The 20,492-nt window shown below is 57.1% G+C and overlaps 1 protein-coding gene across 5 annotated transcripts in view; it reads left to right on the forward strand.

Moving 5' to 3' along the window:
- TXNRD2 (thioredoxin reductase 2) overlaps positions 1-20,492 on the forward strand; it is a 34,561-nt gene that overhangs the window by 809 nt on the left and 13,260 nt on the right. For all 5 annotated transcript variants that reach the window (XM_067699881.1, XM_067699879.1, XM_067699878.1 and 2 more), the window contains exons 2-11: positions 2,035-2,100; positions 6,803-6,859; positions 7,168-7,309; positions 7,767-7,841; positions 8,381-8,459; positions 8,901-8,963; positions 11,315-11,385; positions 16,979-16,998; positions 17,683-17,774; positions 19,386-19,560. In XM_067699881.1, the coding sequence (XP_067555982.1) occupies positions 2,035-2,100; positions 6,803-6,859; positions 7,168-7,309; positions 7,767-7,841; positions 8,381-8,459; positions 8,901-8,963; positions 11,315-11,385; positions 16,979-16,998; positions 17,683-17,774; positions 19,386-19,560 (840 nt within the window). The remainder of the gene's footprint in view (positions 1-2,034; positions 2,101-6,802; positions 6,860-7,167; positions 7,310-7,766; positions 7,842-8,380; positions 8,460-8,900; positions 8,964-11,314; positions 11,386-16,978; positions 16,999-17,682; positions 17,775-19,385; positions 19,561-20,492) is intronic.

The following is a 20,492-nucleotide window of genomic DNA, read 5'->3' on the forward strand; positions in this document are numbered from 1 at the left end:
TTCTTCACGGATAGGGTGCTGTGGGAGGAATATTGGCAGCCCTGGCCAGCTGCGTGCCACCCTGGCCTTGGGGAGCAGGGCTAGGTAGCCCTGCGGAGTCTGGGGAGGCGGTCACCAGCTCCTGAGGTGGGGACGGAGGGCTGCTCTTGGTGGCTTTGCTGGCCCCTGGGCCCCCCCTTGCTGCACGTGTCAGGCAGGACCTTCACGATTAAAGCCCTCAGCCCTCATGCTGCAGCTGCTGTGACAGCCCAGACCATGCAGGCTGGCAGGAGACCACGCACCCAGAGTTCTGCCCCCACGCTCAAGGGCAGAAGGGGGACCCCCAGGGCCAGGGTGAGGAGGAGCCAGTAGGGCCTGGGGACGGTGCCAACACCTAGTCAGCAGGGTCTGATTTTGAGCCTCAGCCTCCACTTCAGCCCCGGAGCTCCTGATAGGAACATGCCTGCCCCATCCAGGCAGGGGGGTGGCAGAAGTGGCCCCTGAACAGGAGCCAGAGTGACCATGATGCTGGTGTCACCTGCCCCCGAACCCCTGCTGCCAGCAGAGAGCGAGCAGGGGGGACAGCTATGCGGACGCTCCCCCAGGTAGCTCCCGAGGTGGCCAGCGGCCTGTGGGTTCACGGGGGCCTCCACCTCCCCAGAACGCTGTGCCCGAGGCCTCGCCGTCCTGGCGGGGCTCCGCTCTTTTCAGGCCCTGTACCAGCCACTGAGTTCAGGAAGGAGCAGAAAATCAGAAGAGGGTGGGCTCAGGACACAGGGGCAGACACACCTTCCCGGCTGAGCCCCTGCATGCGGGGAAGGGAGCCAGGCTGTGAGGTGCCCCAGGGTACCCCATAGAGTGCACGGGTGCGTCCCCAGCTGACACCCTAAGGGCAGCACCCTCCCTGCCCGTCTTAGGGTCCTTCAGAGTCCTTCCTCCTCCACAGGCTACCCAGACCCCACAGGTGTTTAAAGGCAGATATCCTGCAGTGGAGCCTACAGAGGCCCCACGGAGGCCTCTGCCAAGTGCTTATCAGACAGACAGGGCTGCTGGGTGTGCATGTGGGGAGAGCCCACCGCCAAAGATAAGCCCACAATCCACGCGGCCAGCTGCTCGCGCTGCCCTCTGCCTGATAGAGTGGGGCTGTGGGGTGACACAGCCTAGACCCTGTAGTGGCGGCAGGAGGGATGGGCATCTGCCATGGAAGGTAGGGATATTCTCCTGGTCAGAGCTTCCCTGAGCAGCGGATATGAGAGAGCACCTGGATGCAGCCCCTAGCTGCCTTGACCTCCCTGCCTCCCTCCCCACGTCCTGATGATCTTCTGTTATTTCTTCCTCCCTCCACGGGGAGCAGGCCGGAGCCTGGTGCTGAGGGTCCCCAGCTCGGGGCTCTCACAGTTTGGCCACACCTAAGGACACACCTGCCCTTGCCATCCCCCTGCTTCAGTCGTCTCTGGCCTGCCTTCTGTGCTAGCATTTACAGGAGACGGATAGCGGCTTCTGCAGGGAGGAAGGACTCCAGCGGCCTGTGTGCCGGGGGCAGGGGTGGAGGGTGCAAATGGCCTCCAAGGAACCCAGAGGCGTTTCAGAGCCGCTGTCCTGCCAGGCCCTGCTGGGCACTGAGAGAGGCCAGGCCGTGTTGCCCAATGCAGGGGCCGCCCTTGTTCTCCCTCGCTGGTGACAGAGGGTGACCTTTACAACGGAAAGACAGGTGGAGTCAAGACAAACGTTTTAATCCCGTGTCTACTAGAATGTTGGGTGAAGTTGAGTTCAGGGCAGTCCTGCCAGTTCAATTACCTTCCTGATGTGGGGAGGTGGGGACTACACCCCTGCCAGCCTCACCTGCTTAGTCTCGGGATCTGGGCAGACAACATGCACCCCGTCATTGCCTCCTGCCTGCTGGGGGATGTGTGGTCACCCCATACCATCACAGGACGGAACTCCGATCCCCTAAAGTGGACCCTGTACCACATTGGAAACTGTGGCCTCCTGGGGGATCGCGCCCCAGGCTGCTCCTGGTCCTTCCTTCTCAATGTCTCCCCCTCACCCCTGCAGGGCGGCAGTGCTATGACCTCCTGGTGATTGGCGGGGGATCCGGCGGCCTAGCCTGTGCCAAGGAAGGTACGTGTCCTGTGTCCTGCATCCCGCCAGCATGGCAGGGCCTCCAGGCTTCCGGGTCCCCTGGAGAGGGCAGTGGTGCTCTCCGGGCTGGGTGGGGATCCTCCTGAGCAGCTACGAGCTGAATGCATTGTCTCTGCAGTTGGCCCACTCCTCCCCGCTGCAGCCCCGGACAACCACTGATCTGCCTTCTCTCATTGTAGATTAGTTTGCATTTTCTAAAATTCTGTCTAAGTGAAATCATGCTGTGTGTATTCTTACTTTCCGGGCTTCTCCCACCAAGCACAATTATTTGGAGATTCATCTGTGTTGCTGTGTGTATCTAGAGTTCACGCCTTTTCATTACTGATAAGTATTCCACTGTATGTCTAGACCACGTTTGGTTGGTTCATTAGCCTGTGGATTGGGTTGTTCCAGTTTTTGGCTGTTGTGAACAGTGCTGCTATGAACATTCGTGTGTGTGTGTGTGTGTGTGTGTGTGTGTGTGTGTCTTTGTGTCTTTGTGTGGATGTGTGTTTTAAATCTCTTGGATAATCTCCTAAAAGTGGAACAGCTGGGTCATGTGGTGTATCTCTCATTTAGGTATTTTTTCATTTCTTTCAGCAATATTTTGTCATTTCAATATACAGGTCTTTCACATCTTATGTCAGATTTATCCCTAGTGTTTCATATTTTTAAAACAGCTTTACTGGGCTTCCTTGGTGGCGCAGTGGCTGAGAGTCCGCCTGCCAATGCAGGGGACGCGGGTTTGTGCCCCGGTCCGGGAAGATCCCACATACCGCGGAGTGGCTGGGCCCGTGAGCCATGGCCACTGAGCCTGCACGTCCGGAGCCTGTGCTCTGCAATGGGAGAGGCCACAACAGTGAGAGGCCGCATACCGCAAAAAAAAAAAAAACAACAAAAAACCCCAGCTTTACTGAGGTACAAGTCACACACCATACAGATCATTCATTTAAACTGCCTATTTCAGTGGATTTTATATTCACAGTTGTGCAACCATCACCACCACCAATTTCAGAACATCTCATCACCCCCAGGTACTCTGTACCCACTGGTAGTCACCTGTCTCCCTCCCCTCCTCAGCACCAGGCTACCACTAGTTTCCTTTCCGCCTCTATGGACTGGCCTGTGTTCTGGATGTTTCATAGAAACGTGTGGTTTTGCTCTCCCTCAGCATGATGTTTTTAGTGTTCATCTGTGATACAGCGTGTGTTAGTACTTCGTTCCTTTTTTAGGGCTGAATAGTGTGGACGAACCACATTGTGTTTATCCACTTGTCCGCTGGTGGATCTTTGGGTTATTTCTGCTTGGGGCAGTTATGAGTAATGCTGCTCTGAACATTTCTGCAGGTTTTGTATGGACGTGTGCTTTTATTTCCCTTGGGCAGATTCCCAGGAGTGGAATTGCTGGGTGATAGGGTAGCTCAAGGTTTAACCTTTTGAGGAGCTGCCAGACTATTTTCCAAAGTGTCTGCACCATTTTATATTCCCACTAGGAAGTGTGGGGTTCGAATTTCTCCACATCCTCGCCAGCACCCGTTACTGTCTTTTCTATCATAGCCCATCCTAAGTAGGTGGGAAGTAAGTGGTATCTCATTGTGGTTGACTTATATTTCCCTCATGGTTAATGGAGCATCTTTTCATGTGTTTATTGGCCATTTCTGTATTTATGGAGAAATGTCTATTTAGAACCTTTGCCCACTTTTAAGTTCGGTTGTCTTTTCATTATTGAGTTATGAGAATACACACACACGTATATTCTGGATATTAGATCCGTATCAGATGCATAATTCTCAATTACTTTCTCCCATCCTAGGGGTTATCTTGTCACTTTCTTGATGGTGTCCTTTGCAGCACAAAAGTGTTTAATTTTGATGAAGTCAGTTGATCTGTTGTTTCTTGTGCTTTTGGTGTCACATCCAAGAAACAGCCGATCCAAGGTCACAAAGACTTAGGCCTGTCTTCTTCTGAGAGCCTCACAGCTTCAGTTCTTACATTTAGGCCTTTGGTACATTGTGGATTAACGTGCAGACGTGGTGAGGTCATTGCCTCCGGGTTTGAGACATGCACCTTTCCATGTCACGGTCCCCCTTCAGGAGACACTCTCCCACCAGTCACGTTCCACTTCTACATGTTACAAACCCCACAGCACATTGTACAACTTTTGTTTAAACAGTGATCTTTTTTTTATACTGATTATTTTTTTGTTGTTTTTATTTTTATATATTTATTTGGTTGCGCTGGGTCTTAGTTGTGGCAGGAGGGCTCCTTAGTTGTGGCTCACTGGCTCCCTAGTTGTGGCATGCAAACTCTTAGTTGCGGCATGCACGTGGGATCTAGTTCCCCGACCAGGGAACGAACCTGGGCCCCCTGCATTGGGAGCGCAGAGTCTTAACCACCGTGCCACCAGGGAAGTCCCTAAATAGTGACCTTCTGAAGAGATTTCAGTGATAAGGAAAAAGCTAACACATCTGCCCATGTGGTTGTCATTTCTGGGGCTTCCGTTCCTTTCTGTGGATCTGAATTTCCACCCGGCATCATTTTCCTCCTACTGGAAGGACGTCCGTGAACATTTCTTGTCGTGTGGCTCTAGGGGTTATAAATTCTTTCAGCTTTTGTGAGTCTGAAGACATCTTTACTCTGCCTTCATTTTAAAAAGATATTTTCTCTGAGTATAGAATTCAAGGGAACAGTACAGCCGGCCCTCTGTATCCACAGGCTCCACATTCACAGATTCAACCAACCACAGATCAAAAAAATATTTTTTAAAAAATTCCAGAAAATTCCAAAAGGCAAAACTTGAACTTGCCGCATACTGGCAACTATTTATCATTTACACTGTATTTACAACTACTTACACAGTGTTAACGTTGTATTAGGTGTTATAATCTAGAGATGATTTAAGGTAAAGGTTACTGCAGATGCTGTACCATTTTCTATAAGGGACTTGAGCATCTGGCAGCTCCGGGTTGTCCCAGAGCTCATGAGAGCTCTTGCCATTGTGGATAGTTTCTATTCCTGTTTTCAAATTCACTAATAAAAGAGTGTGCGATGTCTACTCGACCATGAACCCCACTCAGTGCAGTATTCATCTCTACAGTTCAACTTGGGTCCTTTTTTCTATCTTCCATGTTACTTCTTGACTTTTTGAACATGTGGAATACAGTTAAAACACCTGTTTTACTTTTTTTCCCACTAATTCTGACGTTGGTGTCAGTTCTTGGTCAGTTTCCATTGACTGTTTTTCCCTTTAAGGGCTGTATTTTCCTGCTTCTTGGCGTGCCTGGTAATTTTTGTTTGAGTGCCAGACACTTTGGACTTTACCTTGCTGGTTTCTGGATATTTTTATCTTCCTAGAAATATTTCTGAGCACGTTCTGGGATGTAGCTGCAGACAGTTTGATCTTTTTGAGACTTCTGCTTAAGATTTGTTAGGCGCTCTGGTGCTGTGCCCAGTCTGGGGCTAATTATTCTCAACTGCTGAGGCATGACCTTCCTAATGCTCACCCAGTGCTCCAGGAGTTAACGTTTCTCCAGGCTGGCTTCTGGGAGCAGCACTGTCCCGGCCTTAGGTACTTTCCCCTCTCTCTCCTCTGTCCCAGGAACTCTCAGCCCGAGAGCCTGCTGGGCCCCCTCCATGCTGTGTCCTGCAGACTCTCTGGTCGCGGGGCTCACCTCGTCCCTTTCCTGTCTCTCAGAGATCGCTGGCCTTTGTTTTCGTTTATTCAGTTTCTTGAAACCATTATTTCACGTATTTTGTCAGGATTTTTGGTTATTTTGAGCAGGAGGCTAACTCTGGTCCCTGTTGCTCCATCCTGATCAGATCTGGGAGCCGGGCGTTGTTATGTCTGAGGTGTCCCCTTGGCCGGAGACTTCAGATCAAGCACTGGGATCCCATCTTGATTCAGTTGAATGAAATGGTTTTGTTAATGAAGACTTCTAAAATTTGGTTCTAATCTTGGTAGCTGGTAGCCATGAATCAAGCATGTTCTGTAGTGTTTCAAACACTCGTGGGCTCGTGACATACAAGTGGGGCGTGCCCTCGGGGCCGTCACGGCCAGGGACCAGGGCTGGCTGATGCAGTGCCACAGGCGAGCCAGCAGGAAGCCCGTGATTAGTCCTGACCTCAGAACCTGGGGCTTGTGGCTGGGGGAGCCTGCTGATAGCTGGGGGCTCCAGGCAAGGGTGCAGTTTGGAGCCCTGGTCTTGGGGCCTGGCTGACCTGAACCTGCCATTTGACCTCCGAGCTTCCATTTCCTCACCCTGAGAGGAAGCAGCAAACGTCCACCTGGGGGCTCTGACCAGCGTAGACCGAGGGCCACCCCACATGGTGTCTGGGGAAGAGAGGAGTAAGGGAAGGCCTGGGGAGCGAGCCGGGGGCCTCCCTGTGATGCCTCCAGGGAGTGTGCTTGGGGTGGGCCCTGGGCCTGTGCTGGACCTGCAACCAGGTTGCGGGGGGGCGGGGGACGCATCCCAGCACTGCTCTGGTGGGTGGTGCAGAGCCTGAGGTCAGGAAGAGGTCGGGGTGCCCATCTAGGGGCAGCATAGCTGGGAGCAGAGGCAGTGGGAGACCCGGCTGCATAGCTCATGGGCGGCTGCTGGCCTGGTCCTTCCCCAGCCTTCTCTGGGCCTCATGGGCTCCTGGGGTCCCCGACCCTGAATCAGTCCCTGGTTGTACTCACCTGCCTGTTTCTCTGGTCCTTCCAGCCGCTCAGCTGGGGAAGAAGGTGGCTGTGGTGGACTACGTGGAGCCTTCCCCCCGAGGTAGGCAGCCCCTGCCGGGAGCCACGTGTCCTGGAGAAGGTGGGGGTTCACATACAGAGGGTGGCTGAGCCCTGGACTACTGCCCAGTCTCTGGACAGCGTCCTGCTTCTCGGGGAAGCTGCCATCACTGTAGGTTCCTCATCCTTCTCATTTAAACCAAGTCTGAATGCAACCGCAGCCGGCGCGTCCACACGGCAGGTTCACCTGGGCCGCGTTGGAGTTAAAGCAACTAAAAGGAATTGGAAACAGCTATAGAGCAGGGCTGGCCTGGCTCACCTGAACCCTGTGTGCTCTTCCCACCTCCCCAGGCACCCGGTGGGGCCTTGGCGGCACCTGCGTGAACGTCGGCTGCATCCCCAAGAAGCTGATGCACCAGGCGGCGCTGCTAGGGGGCATGATCCGCGACGCCTCCCACTACGGCTGGAAGGTGGCCCAGCCCCCGCACGACTGGTGAGGGCACGTGGGGGACGGCCGATCCCATCAGCCTCGCAGGAGCTGTGGGCGCGATTCTCACCTGGGGGCACCTCTGGGCCCCCAGCAGTGGGCAAAGTCTAGAGACGTTTTTGGTGATCTCCACGGTGGGGGCTGCACATCCCCTGGGTGGAGCCTGAGACGCTGCCACTTGCCCCACGGCGCCCAGGACACCCCTGGAAGGACGCTCGGCCCAAAGTCTGCAGTGCTTCAGGCCTGGCGGGTGGCGCATGGTCCGCTTGGAGCCCCTCGGTCTGAAGCCCCAAACCTGGCCCGGGGGCAGCAGCCGTGGGGACAGACATCACCTTTACCACCTTGAGAAACCCCTCTGCCTCTGGGCATTTCTGTTAAGGGCTGTTTGCCTCTAATAATCTGTGGCGGGACCCGCAGCTGACACTTGTGTGGTGGCTTTAAGCATCGTGCTTTGTGTCAACAGGGGGAAAATGGCAGAAGCCGTTCAAAACCACGTGAAGTCCCTGAACTGGGGGCACCGGGTCCAGCTGCAGGACAGGTACTGACGCCGCGCTAGGCTCTGGGCAGGTCCTGGGGCACATGAGGACTCCCCAGGAGGAGGAGGCGTGAGACCCGGGTTAGAAAGCCCGGCCACCCTCGCCCCTCGCAGTGCCTGTTATCCTCACTGTCCCCTCCCTGCTGGGCACCCCCCTCACCAGCAGGAGGTCCATGGGTGTTTTGGGGGGAGGGTAACTGGGTGCATGTGGGGGCCTCCCCTTCCTGGTGGAGGGTGTCCAGGTGACAGGACTGACCTCGGGGGAGGCCCGGCCACCTCCGTCCTCACACACCAGGGCTGAGCTTGGGCCCTTAAGACGCCCCTGCATGGCAGCTGTGGTCACCACGTACCGAGGAACCCTGGGGAGACAGCAGCCGCGCCCCATGCTTCCCGGTGCGGGTCCGCACACTCCTTTTGCCCCTCGTGAGCCGTGGGTGGCCCGAGCTCACATTGTAGCCATCTGCCTAGTGCTCCCTATTTAATCCTGAGGTGATGCCTCATTTGCAGAGGAAATGTTTGAACATCCTATTTTTATTTTGCAGAAAAGTGAAGTACTTTAACTTCAAGGCCAGCTTTGTCAACCCACACATGGTTTGTGGTGTCTCAAAAGGTGGGGAAGAGGTGAGCACCCTCCTCCTGGGGCCCCTGGGGCAGCACGGGCCAGTCCGTGGGTCAGTCTGTGGCCCAGGCGGGTGGACCTCAGCTCTGCTCGGTCTCAGTGCTGTCCTTGGAGATCAGCGCTGCTGGGATTGATACGACGTTCCTCTGGGCTGAGGCCAGTCTAATTCTTTGTGAAGGAGGAAGTGACCACGCCAGGCTGCCCGCTGCTCGGGCGGCTGCAGCCCTGCAGGGGTTTGCGGGGATTCCAGGAGACCTTACCACCCGTGCAGTCCTGTGTAAACTGTGAAGTGCTTGGACTTAGAGGCTCTCCTGCCAGTGTCTGGGCCTGCTGCCACAGGGTCCATACTGCAGGGCAGAGGCTGTGATGGGGAAGCTGGTGGAGCCCTCGAATGGGGACTGCAGGTTACCTGGGTGACTGTGGCTTTCTCGGTTTCTTCTCAGACTCTGCTTTCGGCCGACCACATTGTCATCGCCACCGGAGGGCGACCAAGGTACCCCACGCACGTGAGTGTCCTCAGGAGCCCCCACCCCCCTACCCCGTTCATGGTCTGGTGACATGCACCTCCCACTCGCCCCTGTCCTCCAAGTGGCCCTGTGCTCACAGCTGTCACTTTCCACTGCCCGTGCTCTCGAGTGCCCTCTGCTGAGCCAGGTTCCCACATCCCCACTTGGCTGAGTCCCGAGAGCGGCTCAGCTGCTGGGCCAGCCCCCGCCTGCCCTCTTCCTGTCCCCACATCACTTCTCCTCTATCTCCCTTGTTGATTCCTCCTTTTTAGCCTCAGAATGTTGGAGCCTTTGGGACTTAAGCCTGGTTCATCCTCCCCCAAACCCAAATCTTGTTCTTTAGTTGATGTGAAACTCACATACCATAAAATGCACCCTTTCAAAGGGTGCAGTCCAGTGAGTTCCAGTTTATTCAGAGTCGTTCACCCGTCGGTCCCACTACTGAATCTCAGAATGTTTCATTCGCCCAGAACAAAACCCTGGCCCCATCAGCCGTCGCTCCTGCCCCCCTCCCCCGGCCCCAGCAGCCTGCTCTCTGTCTCTGTGGATTTGCCTGTTCTGGACGTTTCACATCAGTGGGATGAGATGCATGGCCTCTTTGACCAGCTTACGGCTGAGTGATGTTCCACGGTGGGTGTGACATTCTGTTGTCCGCTTGCGTGGTGGACCTCTGGGTTGTTTCCACTTGGTTATGAGTGATGCTGCTGGGAGCCCATGTGGATGCGAGTTGTCCCTTCTCCTGGGCAGACACCTGGGGGTGTCTGGGGTTGGAGGTCCCAGGCCCCCAGGGCGGGGGGGCAGCCTCACCGTTTACATCCCCACCTGCAGTGCGTGGGGTTCATCCTTTTTGGTTTCTTCTCGTGTCTTGTGATGTTTTACTGAAAAGTGATCATTTCAAACAAAATGACATGTTCACTCTGGAAGCTAGGATCTCCCTCCACTTTGGGATTTCGTTTATTGCTGCTTGTCTGTTGGGTGATTTTTCTGGACCGATTTTGTGAACTTTTTATTCTGTGTCCTGTGAGGCTACTGAGGTCTCTGCTCAGTGGCCAGCCAGTGACTGGGCAGAGATGTGCTTAAACACCAGACCCAGGAAGTCTCCCCGTCTTTGCAAGGCTCCCCACCCTCAGTGCTCAGCCTGGTGGGGGGCGCTCTGCCTTCGCCCCCACCACCTGCTTCTGCGGGGCCTGGAGGCCAGTGCTCAAGGCCGCCCCAGACCCAGACATAGGCCCAGACAGGTGGATGGGGAGGACCAAGGGCGTGGTTCTGCCTCCTTGCAGACTCTTAAATCTGAACCTCCGTCCAGTTCTGTGCTTCCACTGGAAACAGGAGCTGGGAGGGTGCCAAGGCAAGTGCCCACTCCAGTCCTCAGACCGTGACGTGGCCCCTGCCGCTGTCAGCCCAGCAAGAGCAGCCTCCAGAGGGGACCAGACAGCTGTGCCAGGTGGCCCTGGGCAGGATGTGTGGCTCCGTAGGAGGGGAGGGCTCTTGTTCCAGTAGCCACACAGACAGGGGCCAAGTGGTGACCATTAGTGATCCTTCACCCACAGCTGGGCCCACATTGGCTCCACTCAAAGCCCCTGATGGCCAAGGTCAGTTCCTGGGACCCAGAGATCAGCTCAGCTCCACCCTGCACGTGGCTGCCAGAGTGCCTGCGAGGAGACTGGCCCGGCCTCTCCCTGCTGTCCGCTTGCCTGAGGGGCGGTGGGGGGTGGGTGAAGTGGGAGCCTCGGGTCCTGGGGAAGCCGCTCAGTGGCCACTCTGCTCTTGGCTGCCCGCCCCGGAGCCTGCCAACACTTTTTGTGTTTTAGTCCCTTTGATATCCAGACCTTTCGATCTTCTTGAGCAAACTTAAGAAATTCCTGACTTTATTTTTTTTGCCAATTGGAACCGTAAACTGTTTGAAATCCGTTTCCTCTCTCCCAGCACATCTGACTCTCAGGGGCTATAGAGAGGACGTGTCCTGTGTCCCCCACCTGCTGGGGTATGGGGTGACCTGGACAACTCCCGGGCACAGGGCCCACCATGCTGTCCCTCAAGGGCCCCCGGTTGGTCGCATCCAGCCTCCAGCCTGGCGCCCTGGGAGCCGGCCCACCCCGCTTCACCCCTTGCTCCCCACAGCCCTGGGTCTGGATCTGGGGGGAATCCTGGAGAGCAAGAGGAAGGAGCAGCTGCCCCGGGCCCCCAAGGGAGCGGCCGTATCCCCTGTCCCAGAGGCCGCACCCGAGGAGGTGCAGCCACATGTGGGCAGGTGGTTCTGGCCCAGTTGTGTCTACAAACTGGGCGTCCTCAGAGGGAGCCCCGGGGGCAGCCGGGGACGCAGGCCTCACATTGACCCTTTTCCCGGATAGATCGAAGGTGCCTTGGAATACGGGATTACGAGTGATGACATCTTCTGGCTGAAGGAGTCCCCTGGAAAAACGTAAGGCCTGGGGGTGCCCAAGGGGCCCCACTCCCCTGTGCACACAGCCAGGCGGGGAGCACATGCTGCTGCCCCTCTGTAACGCATTCTTTCCCACCTACCTGAGGGAAGGGCAAAAAGCCTGGCCCTGTGCCCATTTGGGGCTGACACTCTCCCAGGACTGAGTCACAGTGCGTGGCCGTTATTGTCTGGGGCGCAGGTTTTCACCAGGGTTCCCAGGAGCCGCAGGTCCCAGTGGGTCCTCAGGGCCATCTGGGTATGCGGGTAGGTGGGTGGGCCCTGGGGGAAAGCCCTGGTCCCCCTCCGGCTCCAATTGAACGTCCCCGTTTTCATCTGTTTGTCACCTGGGCTTCCCTGAAATCAGCAAAGGCTCGGGCTGCCAGAAACCAGAGCCCACCTGTGAAGTCAGGCCCGCAGCGTGACTGGCACCCCCGTGGCCAAGGGCTGGGTTCACTCCTGGCATGGGGTCCGGGTCTGGGTGCTGCTGCCAGGGCACTGAGGAGACCTCATGCTCGCAGGGACCATAGAGGCCACCAGAGGGCGACAGAGGCTCGGCTGTCACAGTGCTGGGCTGCGGGGGACCAGCTGCCGATGGCCCGAGGGCATGCCCCGGGGTGGGCAGGCGTGTGCAAGTGTGCATGTGTCAGCATGGGTGAGGGTATGTATGTGTACATGTGAGCACGTGTGTGAACACGTGAGCACATGTGTGAGAGCTTGCGCGTGTGCTCGTGCCGCGCTCTGCTTGTCCCTGCTATCCCAGCCTCACGAGGTGTCCTTTTTCAGGGCTGGGCACGGCCCCTGGCATGGGGGTGGCTTGGTGTGACCTCCCACCACTCGCGGCCACCTCTTTGTGAAAGGCTGCAGTGAAAACCCCGACGTGCGTCTTCTTGTTGTCTCAGTGTTTCTTATGTGTCGTGTGCACGGTCAGGGCTGTGTCCACGGTAGAGAACTGCGGTCCCGGCTGGGCGCCTGTGCTGCTCTCCCTGCCTGATGCTGCCTCGGCATTTCCATGGGGCCTGAAGGGAAGGGAGCCTCTCCTGCTCCCTGTGGGGGGGTGGAGGGAGCACAGCCACTTCTATCTGCGGTCAGGCTCCTGGCCCTGGCCACCGCTTCGCCTCCCACAGGGCCCCCAGGCTGTGGTTGGTGCTTCGACTTGGCAATAGTTGTTAATTTTCCTGATGTCACATTTATCACGTTTTCTCTTTACGCCATAGTATCTGGGTTATTTGTTGTTTTGTCTCTGACTAGTAGGTTAAATGTGGCCTGGTTTCATTTGCATTTGCTATTATGTGGTCTTTTGTGTAATTATTGGCCGTTTAAAATTGAGTGTGTAAGTTGTGAGTGTGTGTCTGTGAGTGAGCGTGTGTCTATGTCTGTGAGTGTGAGTGTGTGTGGCTGTGAATGGGGGCTGCTCGCTCCTGGGCCTTCTCTCTGGCTTTTCTCTTTCTTATCTTCCCGCGGGTTTGCTGTCAGGGCTGAGATCCCGTGTTGTTTACAATTGCAGATTTTCTCAGCTTGTCCTTTTAATTCATGTAACATACAAATGTGACATACAAATGTTTTGGTCTTATTTTTTTTAAGTGTAGCTTAGGCTCTTTTACACTTAATGGCTGTTAGATTTATTGCATGTTCAGGAGGGCCTTTCCCCACCAAAATCTTTGACAAAAGCCCTGGATTTCCTGTGGGTCCCAGGGCCTTGGGGCGTCTGCAGCACATCTGTGGCAGAGACGGGGTCCCATGCGTCCACCACCAGCCCCTCCCACCAGCCTGGAAGCTCCTCCAAGCAGAGCCCAGTCCTGCTCTGGCGCTGATTTGGGGTCCCTACCGCTGCGCAAGTGCCCAGCGTGGTCTTCAGACCTGCGTAGTTTTCTTGCGCATTGATTTCTCTGGGTCACTGAGGCACTTTGCCAGCCTCTCCGAGGTGGACTGTGGAGACCGTGGTGCCGATGGCCTTCAACCTGCGGCCGCCTGGACACTGGCTCCCCGCTCTGTGCTTCTGGCCTGGCCGAGGCCACCCGTGTGGCCCGGTAATCTCCGCCCATCAGCGAAGGCCAGCAGTTTCTGAATCCTGGTCTTTTCTTAAATTAGTCCCTGTGTGTTTTATTTTCTCTTGTTTGCTATTTCCCCGTTACATTTTGAGAGCCAAGTCCACCTCCAGGGGGGCCGGTGTTTGGCGGCTCTCACTGCCCACTGCTCACCGGAGGCTGGTGTGCGGAGAGGCCGCACAGGCCGGAAGGAGGCCCGGGCGCAGGGGCCCCGCGCAGCTGCCCCCAGTGACCACGTGCTGGGGCAGTGGCCTGCGCGGCCAGGAAGACAGCCCCAGATATTGGGGTCAGGAAAGTGTTTATTTTCTTCAGAAAAAAAAACGTTTAGAAGACTTTTTTTAAAAAAGCTCTTTCGTTTAGAAGGAATCTAGGTATGTTATTGTTTAAGGAAAAAAGTGTTTGCAATGTATCAGTCACCCGTTCCATTCTGAGCATGATTTATGTGAGGAAATGGTTTTTTTAAAAATTAAGCTGGAGATATATCCCTGTACGATGCTTCTGTGAAACGCAGCTTTTGTGCGGAGCTGTGGATGCAAGTTGTAACAGTGTGATACGGGAGTCAGTGTTTACTCCTTACATTCCTGCCCGCAGTCAAAATAAGCCCGAGGGTCTACAGTAGCATTTCTGTATTTTATCAGCTTGGGCTGGGCCGGGGGGGCCTCTGCTCACACTCTGAGGGGCTGTTTCTGCCAGATTTATTTGCCTTATAAATATTCCCCGTGTTTATTTTAACTCGCCTTTAAAATGGAGCTGAAATGAATATGGACCCCAGGGCTGCCCCCGGCCCTGGAGGCCTCCCGAAGCCGGCCAGGACCTTCCCACTTGGCCCCGGCCAGGAGGCCAGCCGGCGGCTGAGGGTGCCCAGTGTGCCTGGCCTCGGCCTGCAGCGGTGGAACCTCCACTAGCCGGCTCCCAAGGGCCCATGGGCTCCGTGGCGTCCTGTCTTCCTCCCCACGATAGGGTGCGGGCCACGGCTGGCGGCTCAGGGACATCTGCATGAGGCTGGGTGGCCAGCAGCTCAGGCCTGGAGAGCCGGCCCTCAGCCTCCGCTGTTGCCCCACCCGCCTTTGCCCCCGAGGGTCTTGGTGCTTTCTGGACATCCTGTGTCCAGCTGCTCCTGGGGGCCCCGAGCTCTGTGGCCCCAGCATTTCCTGTGCTGGCGGGACAGCTGCAGGGCCCCCACGCTGTGTGGGTGCACCCCCGGGGAGCGGATTGGGGCCTTCAGACTCAAGAGGCAGGTGGAGAGCTCTTTAAGCTGGGGCTCCAAGGCCTGAAGGAAGGCTTTGTTTCTGCTTCCTCCCCCTTCAAACTTTAAGGAGAGAGTCAGCCCTGTGATCAGGCTAATCCCACGGCAGTTACACCTTGGAGTACAGTGTTTGCAGCACTGAAGGGCACACAGGGGGGTTCCCCGAACACACACACAGCTGAGTGGGGCTCTGGGTGCAGGTGGAGCCCCCGTGGGGTGTCCTGCTGCAGTGTGAGGCCGTGTGTCCAGTCCTCAGAGGTCCCGCTGCCCCAGGTCCTCCCTTTGCCGGCAGGGCCTGCCGTGGGCACTGTGCCCTGGCACCAGCCTCAGCCCCACCCAGGCTGGGGTCTCCTAGGTGGCCGGCAAAGCCCATCTGCAGCTTCAAACCTGCCAATAAAAACGCAGCGTCCCTTCAGGGCTGCCTGCACCCCACCTGCAGGCGCCAGCTCCGTTTTTGCTGTTTTCTTACTCCAGTCTATTTGAAGGGAGTTCTCTGGTTGAGACCTTGAATCCTGCATTTTTCGAAGAATAATACTTATTTGATGAATTGGGGGCAGGGTGGTTTGAAAACCAACACTGTTGACCGTCTTTCCTCTTGGAGACAAGATGAGGCCCAAGGTGACCATCAGGGCCACTGGATGCCTGCCCGCTCTGAGGTTTCAGCCACCCATGCTTGGTCAAGGACGCCCACTGAGGCCCGGCCTGGCTGGTGCCTATCCCCCAGATGTGCCCTCTGTTGGCGGCTCGGAACCAGTAGCCTGGGGCTGGGGGTACCATGACCTGGAGGTGGGAGTGGGGGGCCCACCCCGCCTCCCTACCCTGCTCCCTGCAGGGCTTGAGGAGGTGCCCAGGGGCTGCAGGAACAAAATGCTTTTGCCAAAATCAGGAGACCATGTTGCTGCCTTGCCTGGAGCTGGGCTGTGGGCTTCAGGCTGCAGCCACCGCCCCCCCCCCCAAGAGGGTCTGCTCTTCGGAGACAGGAAGGCTCGGACGAGCAGGACAGCCAGCAGGCGGGCAGTGGGCTCCCTGGCACCTGCATGTCACGGTTGCCCAGGCCATGGCCACCCTGAGTGGAAGCACAGGGCACTGTGAGGTCCACACAGATGCTCTTCATTGGTCCTTGCATTGGGGCAGGATGTTCAAAGCAGCTCAAGCCTGTTTGCATTTTAAGTAACTCGTAGTTTCATATTTTAAAGAAAGGCTTGTCCCCTCCCCCATACACGTCGAGACTGAGGGAGGGCAGATTGTGTAACGTTGAGTGTACCCACACGCAGACATGTGCATTGTGCCTATGTGTGTGTGCCTCACACGCTGAGCTCTCCCCACTCACCCTGCACAGGATGCCGGCACTCCTGTCCCAGCTCCTGAGAGGAAGCCGTATGCCAGTTGCTTCCCGCAGGGCACTGGCAACAGTATTCCCAGAGATGTGCCGCTGTTTAAATGGAATTATATCATTAGTACCTGCTGGGATCAGAGCTGACATTTGCTTATCCATCCTTGCATCACCTCCTCTCGTTCAAAGGCTGAGGGGTGATCTGACAAGCCCACCCACACGCCGCCTGGGCTGGGAGTCTCCACTCTGTGTTCAGTTCTGTTCATGTGTACACGTGTGCAAGTGTGTGTGTGTGTATGCACGTGTATGCATGCAGAGTGTGTGCAGCTGAATAACAGGAGAGGATCTGCTGGCTCCCAGCATCCTGTGTCCCTCTCCCTGGCTGCCCTTGCTCGGGGAGCTGACTCTCCCAGCCACAGGCCTGTGTGCAGTGGGGCTGGGTGGGCATGGGGTGGGCCGTCTGCCTGGGCCCCGTGGTCCCAGAGTGTTCTGCCCACAGACAGGGCTTCCAGGAGCCGCCCCACGTCTGGCACCTCCCCGTCTGTTTCCAGCCTGGCTGCAGGAGGTCCAGAGGAACCCAAGGCAGAACTTTCCTTAGGAGAGAAGGAAAATCCTCCTGCTTCTTCTGACTGGGCTTCGTCCATGTTTGTCCCGCCTCCAGTCCCATCCCTGGGACGTGCTCTTTTGTCCCTGGCCACTCATTCCTTCGCCACCAGGCAATTTCCCAAACCAGCAGCTCTGTTTGTCATTCACAGCTGGAGCTCTGGGAAGTGGGTTTTGTACATTGGGACAGCCTGTTTGAACAGTTAGCCGCAGGGACTCTGCAATAGTGACATGTCAGCTGACAGGCGCCCTGCATGAAGGCTGCAGGGCCCCGTCCCCCTCAGAGCCCCACCAGGGACGGCTGCGTGCATCATGGCTGCCACGTGTGAGACTCAATTTCTCTCTCTCTGTCCATCTTTCTTACAGGTTGGTGGTTGGGGCCAGCTGTATCCTTTGCTTCGTGCAGGTGACAGACAGATAGACAGCTGTGTTCACCATCCTGAGAGTGGAAGCTTGGGCCCCAGGCCCACCTCCCCCCGTCACTGCACTCTCTCCCATGGGGCTTGCCCTCTGCCACCTGGAACCAGGCACTTACAGGCACTTACAGGCCCACTCAGGGCGGATGACCTGTGCTCGAGGGACAATTTGAGGTTGACCTTTGAGGCTGGGGCTTCCTGGAGGCTCTTCCTGAGTCACTCGCTGGCTGGGCAGCTGGACACAGCCGTGAGGCAGACGGTCCTCCCTGGAGAGCAGCCCCACTCAGGCCGGTTCCTTAAGAGGGAGCAGTAACACCAGGGAGGGTGGAGGGTGTGTCTGCAGGAAGATGGAGACACTGAGGTCTGGGCACGTCTCCTGTCCTTCACCACACAGGTCCCTTGGTTAACCTCCAGGGAGTCTGGACAGAGGCCCCGTGGAGGCAGAACCCGCCTGGCCTGTGGGTTCTGAAGGGAGCCTCCACCTTGCCCTGGAGGTGTGTTTGAGAGATGGGGGCGGTGGGGAGAGTGTCTCTGTAGCCAGTGTTGGAGACTCTTCTGGGCTGCTGGGGACTGGTGGAGACGGGGGCTGATGGTGGGGGCATCGGGGGTCTTGCTGCCTAGCTTCCGTTAGCGTTCCTTAGCCTGCTCTGGCAGACGTGGCCCTGGAGTGTGCTGGCTTCCTCACTGGGCTCGGCCTGGATACCACTGTCATGATACGCAGTGTCCCTCTCCGGGCCTTCGACCAGGTAATGCCGGGCCGGTGTCCCCTCCACCTGTGGCCCCCCTGGGCAGGTGCAGGTGTGGGCTGGGAGCGAGGTCTCAGTCTTTAGAAACTGGCCCTTGAGTCGAATGAGGAGATTGTTGGCAAAATAAACACCTGCCAGCGTATTGCAGCAAGGGTCAGCACGTGGGGAGCGTGGCAGGGACCAGAGGGACACTGTGGGCACGCTGGCCAGCTCACGGGCCGTGAGGTCAGGTCACCCAATAGTAAGCAGCCGGTGGGCAGAAGTGCTGTCCTGGCTTCCTCGCTGAGCCCCCTGAGGTCCGAGGAGCTCCACTATCCAAGGGTAGCATGGACAGGGAGCAGGCGGCAGCTGGTGAGGCCCTGGGTGACCGTCACGGGAGATGGTGGCCCGGCCACCATGGACTGGAAAGACGTGATGCTGAGCCAGGCCACTGCAGCCTCGCCACCTCCCCGTCCACCGCACGGGGCAGCACCGGCCCTGGGGCGCAGACTCTCTCCCTGATGGTGGATGTGCCCACATAATGAGCGCGTGGAGTTTTTTTAAACCAAAAACCCTCCGAGGAGATGTCACTTTAAAATCCAGGTCTGGGTTGTCATTGTCAAGACACCAGGCTCCCGGTGCCCTGCAGAGATGGGCACTGTCCATTGCACAGCTCTGGGGCAGTGCACCCCTCGGTCCTGTCACCTGCTCAGTACACACGCCCGAGCACCTGTCACGGGGACACATGTCCAGGGAAGGCCTCGAGCCTCATGCTGGACGCAGGTGGAGATGGGGCCCGAGAGGCAGAGGCCCGCAGGGACGTGGAGAAGGGGGCCGATGAGGCTGAGCTGGAGAGCCCGGTTGGCGGGTGGTCATGGTAGCAGGAGAGGGAGAATCTGCATGTGGCTGGCACACAGAGACAGTGGGGTCACCAGGCTGGAGTCGGGGGAGCGGGGGGAGAGCAGGCTCCAGGTGAGGCCTTGTAGCCTGCCCACCTGTTCCTGGGGCACGGACAAAGCTCCTCATGCTGGGGTGGCCCCTGAGTCAGGAGAGTTAAACAGTGACTTGTATTTTCTCCTGATGGCTTGTTCGAGCCCCCACCGTGGCCCTGGGGGCACAGCTGCCTGGGCTGGGAGGGAGGAACCCCCTGCAGCGCCTCCTCATGCCATGCCACCTCCCCTAGCAGTTCTTGGTGGGAAGCGGAGGTGCCCACCTCCACTCCCAGCTACCCCACTGCTGACGCCAGCCGGGGGGCCAGGCAGGCAGAGCCCGGGAGAAGGGGTGCGTCTCTGCCATTTCAGTGAAGACTCAGTTAACTAACATCTAAAGAGAGTCCAGAGATCACATGCACCCTAACCGAGGGGCTTGGGTCCTCAGATTTGGAGGGGGTCGGGGCGCCAGAGGCTCTCCCGGCTCGGCCCTCAGCTCCGTGGAAAGCAGGGCACTCGGAGCGGGGTGGCCTGTGTGAGGCATCCTGGAAGAAGGCGTGGGGCCCTGACCTCTTCCATTGGACAGACTCCCCTGGGGCCCCGGGTCTTTTCAGGCTGTAGGCCCAGGTCCTCTCCACAGGCCTCAGCAGTGACACTCCCACTGCTGCCCGGTCCTCAAGGCATGTCCTCTTGTGCTTTGCAGCAAATGGCTTCCTTGGTCACAGAGCACATGGCTGTTCATGGCACCCGAATCCTGAGGGGCTGCACCCCCTTGAGAGTGGAGAGGCTCTCAGACGGGCGACTCCAGGTCACCTGGGTGGACCTCGCCTCCGACAAGAAGGACACAGGCACCTTTGACACCGTCCTGTGGGCCGTAGGTAAGGATGCTTGGGACCCCGTGCTCCTACGCGCACTCGGGGACCAGGTGCTCCTACGCACACTCGGGGGACAAGGCGTACCGCCTTCCCCTCCATTGGGCATCTTGGCCCCCTTCTCGCCACTCCTGGCGCTCGTCACCCTGCTGGCTCTTGGGTGGGGGCTGGATAAAGGCCATGAGGCGGCCCTGACCAGCCTCGCTCCTCCTCCGTCCGAGCACACTGTGCTCTCCTGGTCTTTCTTCCCCAGCGCTCCTCGCACTGGAAATGAAAACCAAGGAAGAGCTGTGGATGGTGGGTCGCAGGCAGCTGGGTTTTCGTCGGGGAGACTAGTTAGTCCTATGGGCGGTTTATCGAGGCCTCGCGTACATTTCCTACTAATTTTAAACCTTGGTGTAGATGTGTTTTTTTAGTAAATTAGACTTGTTTTCCACCGTAGCTTCAAGATAGCTGTTTATAACATACAAACGATAACGGAGTTTTTACCTTTTTTAAACTGTTTTAACGTGTGAGTAACATAAAATTTACTATCTTGGGCTTCCCTGGTGGTGCAGTGGTTGAGAGTCCGCCTGCCGATGCAGGGGACATGGGTTTGTGCCCCAGTCTGGGAAGATGCCACATGCCGCGGAGCGGCTGGGCCCGTGAGCCATGGCCGCTGAGCCTGCGCGTCCGGAGCCTGTGCTTCGCAACGGGAGAGGCCACAACAGTGAGAGGCCCGCGTACCGCAAAAAAAAAAAAAAAAAAAATTTACTATCTTAACCATTTTTAAGTGCTCAGTTCAGTGATATTAAGTACATTCACACACCACCCTCCATCTCCAGAACTTTTCATCGTCCCAAATGGAAACTCTGTCCCCATCAGATAACCCCCCACCCCCTCCCAGGCCCTGGTCCCCACCCTCCTACTTTCTGTCTCTGTGACTCTGATGACCAGGT

This window comes from Pseudorca crassidens, chromosome 12, assembly GCF_039906515.1.
Source record: "Pseudorca crassidens isolate mPseCra1 chromosome 12, mPseCra1.hap1, whole genome shotgun sequence".
Lineage (NCBI taxonomy): Eukaryota > Metazoa > Chordata > Mammalia > Artiodactyla > Delphinidae > Pseudorca > Pseudorca crassidens.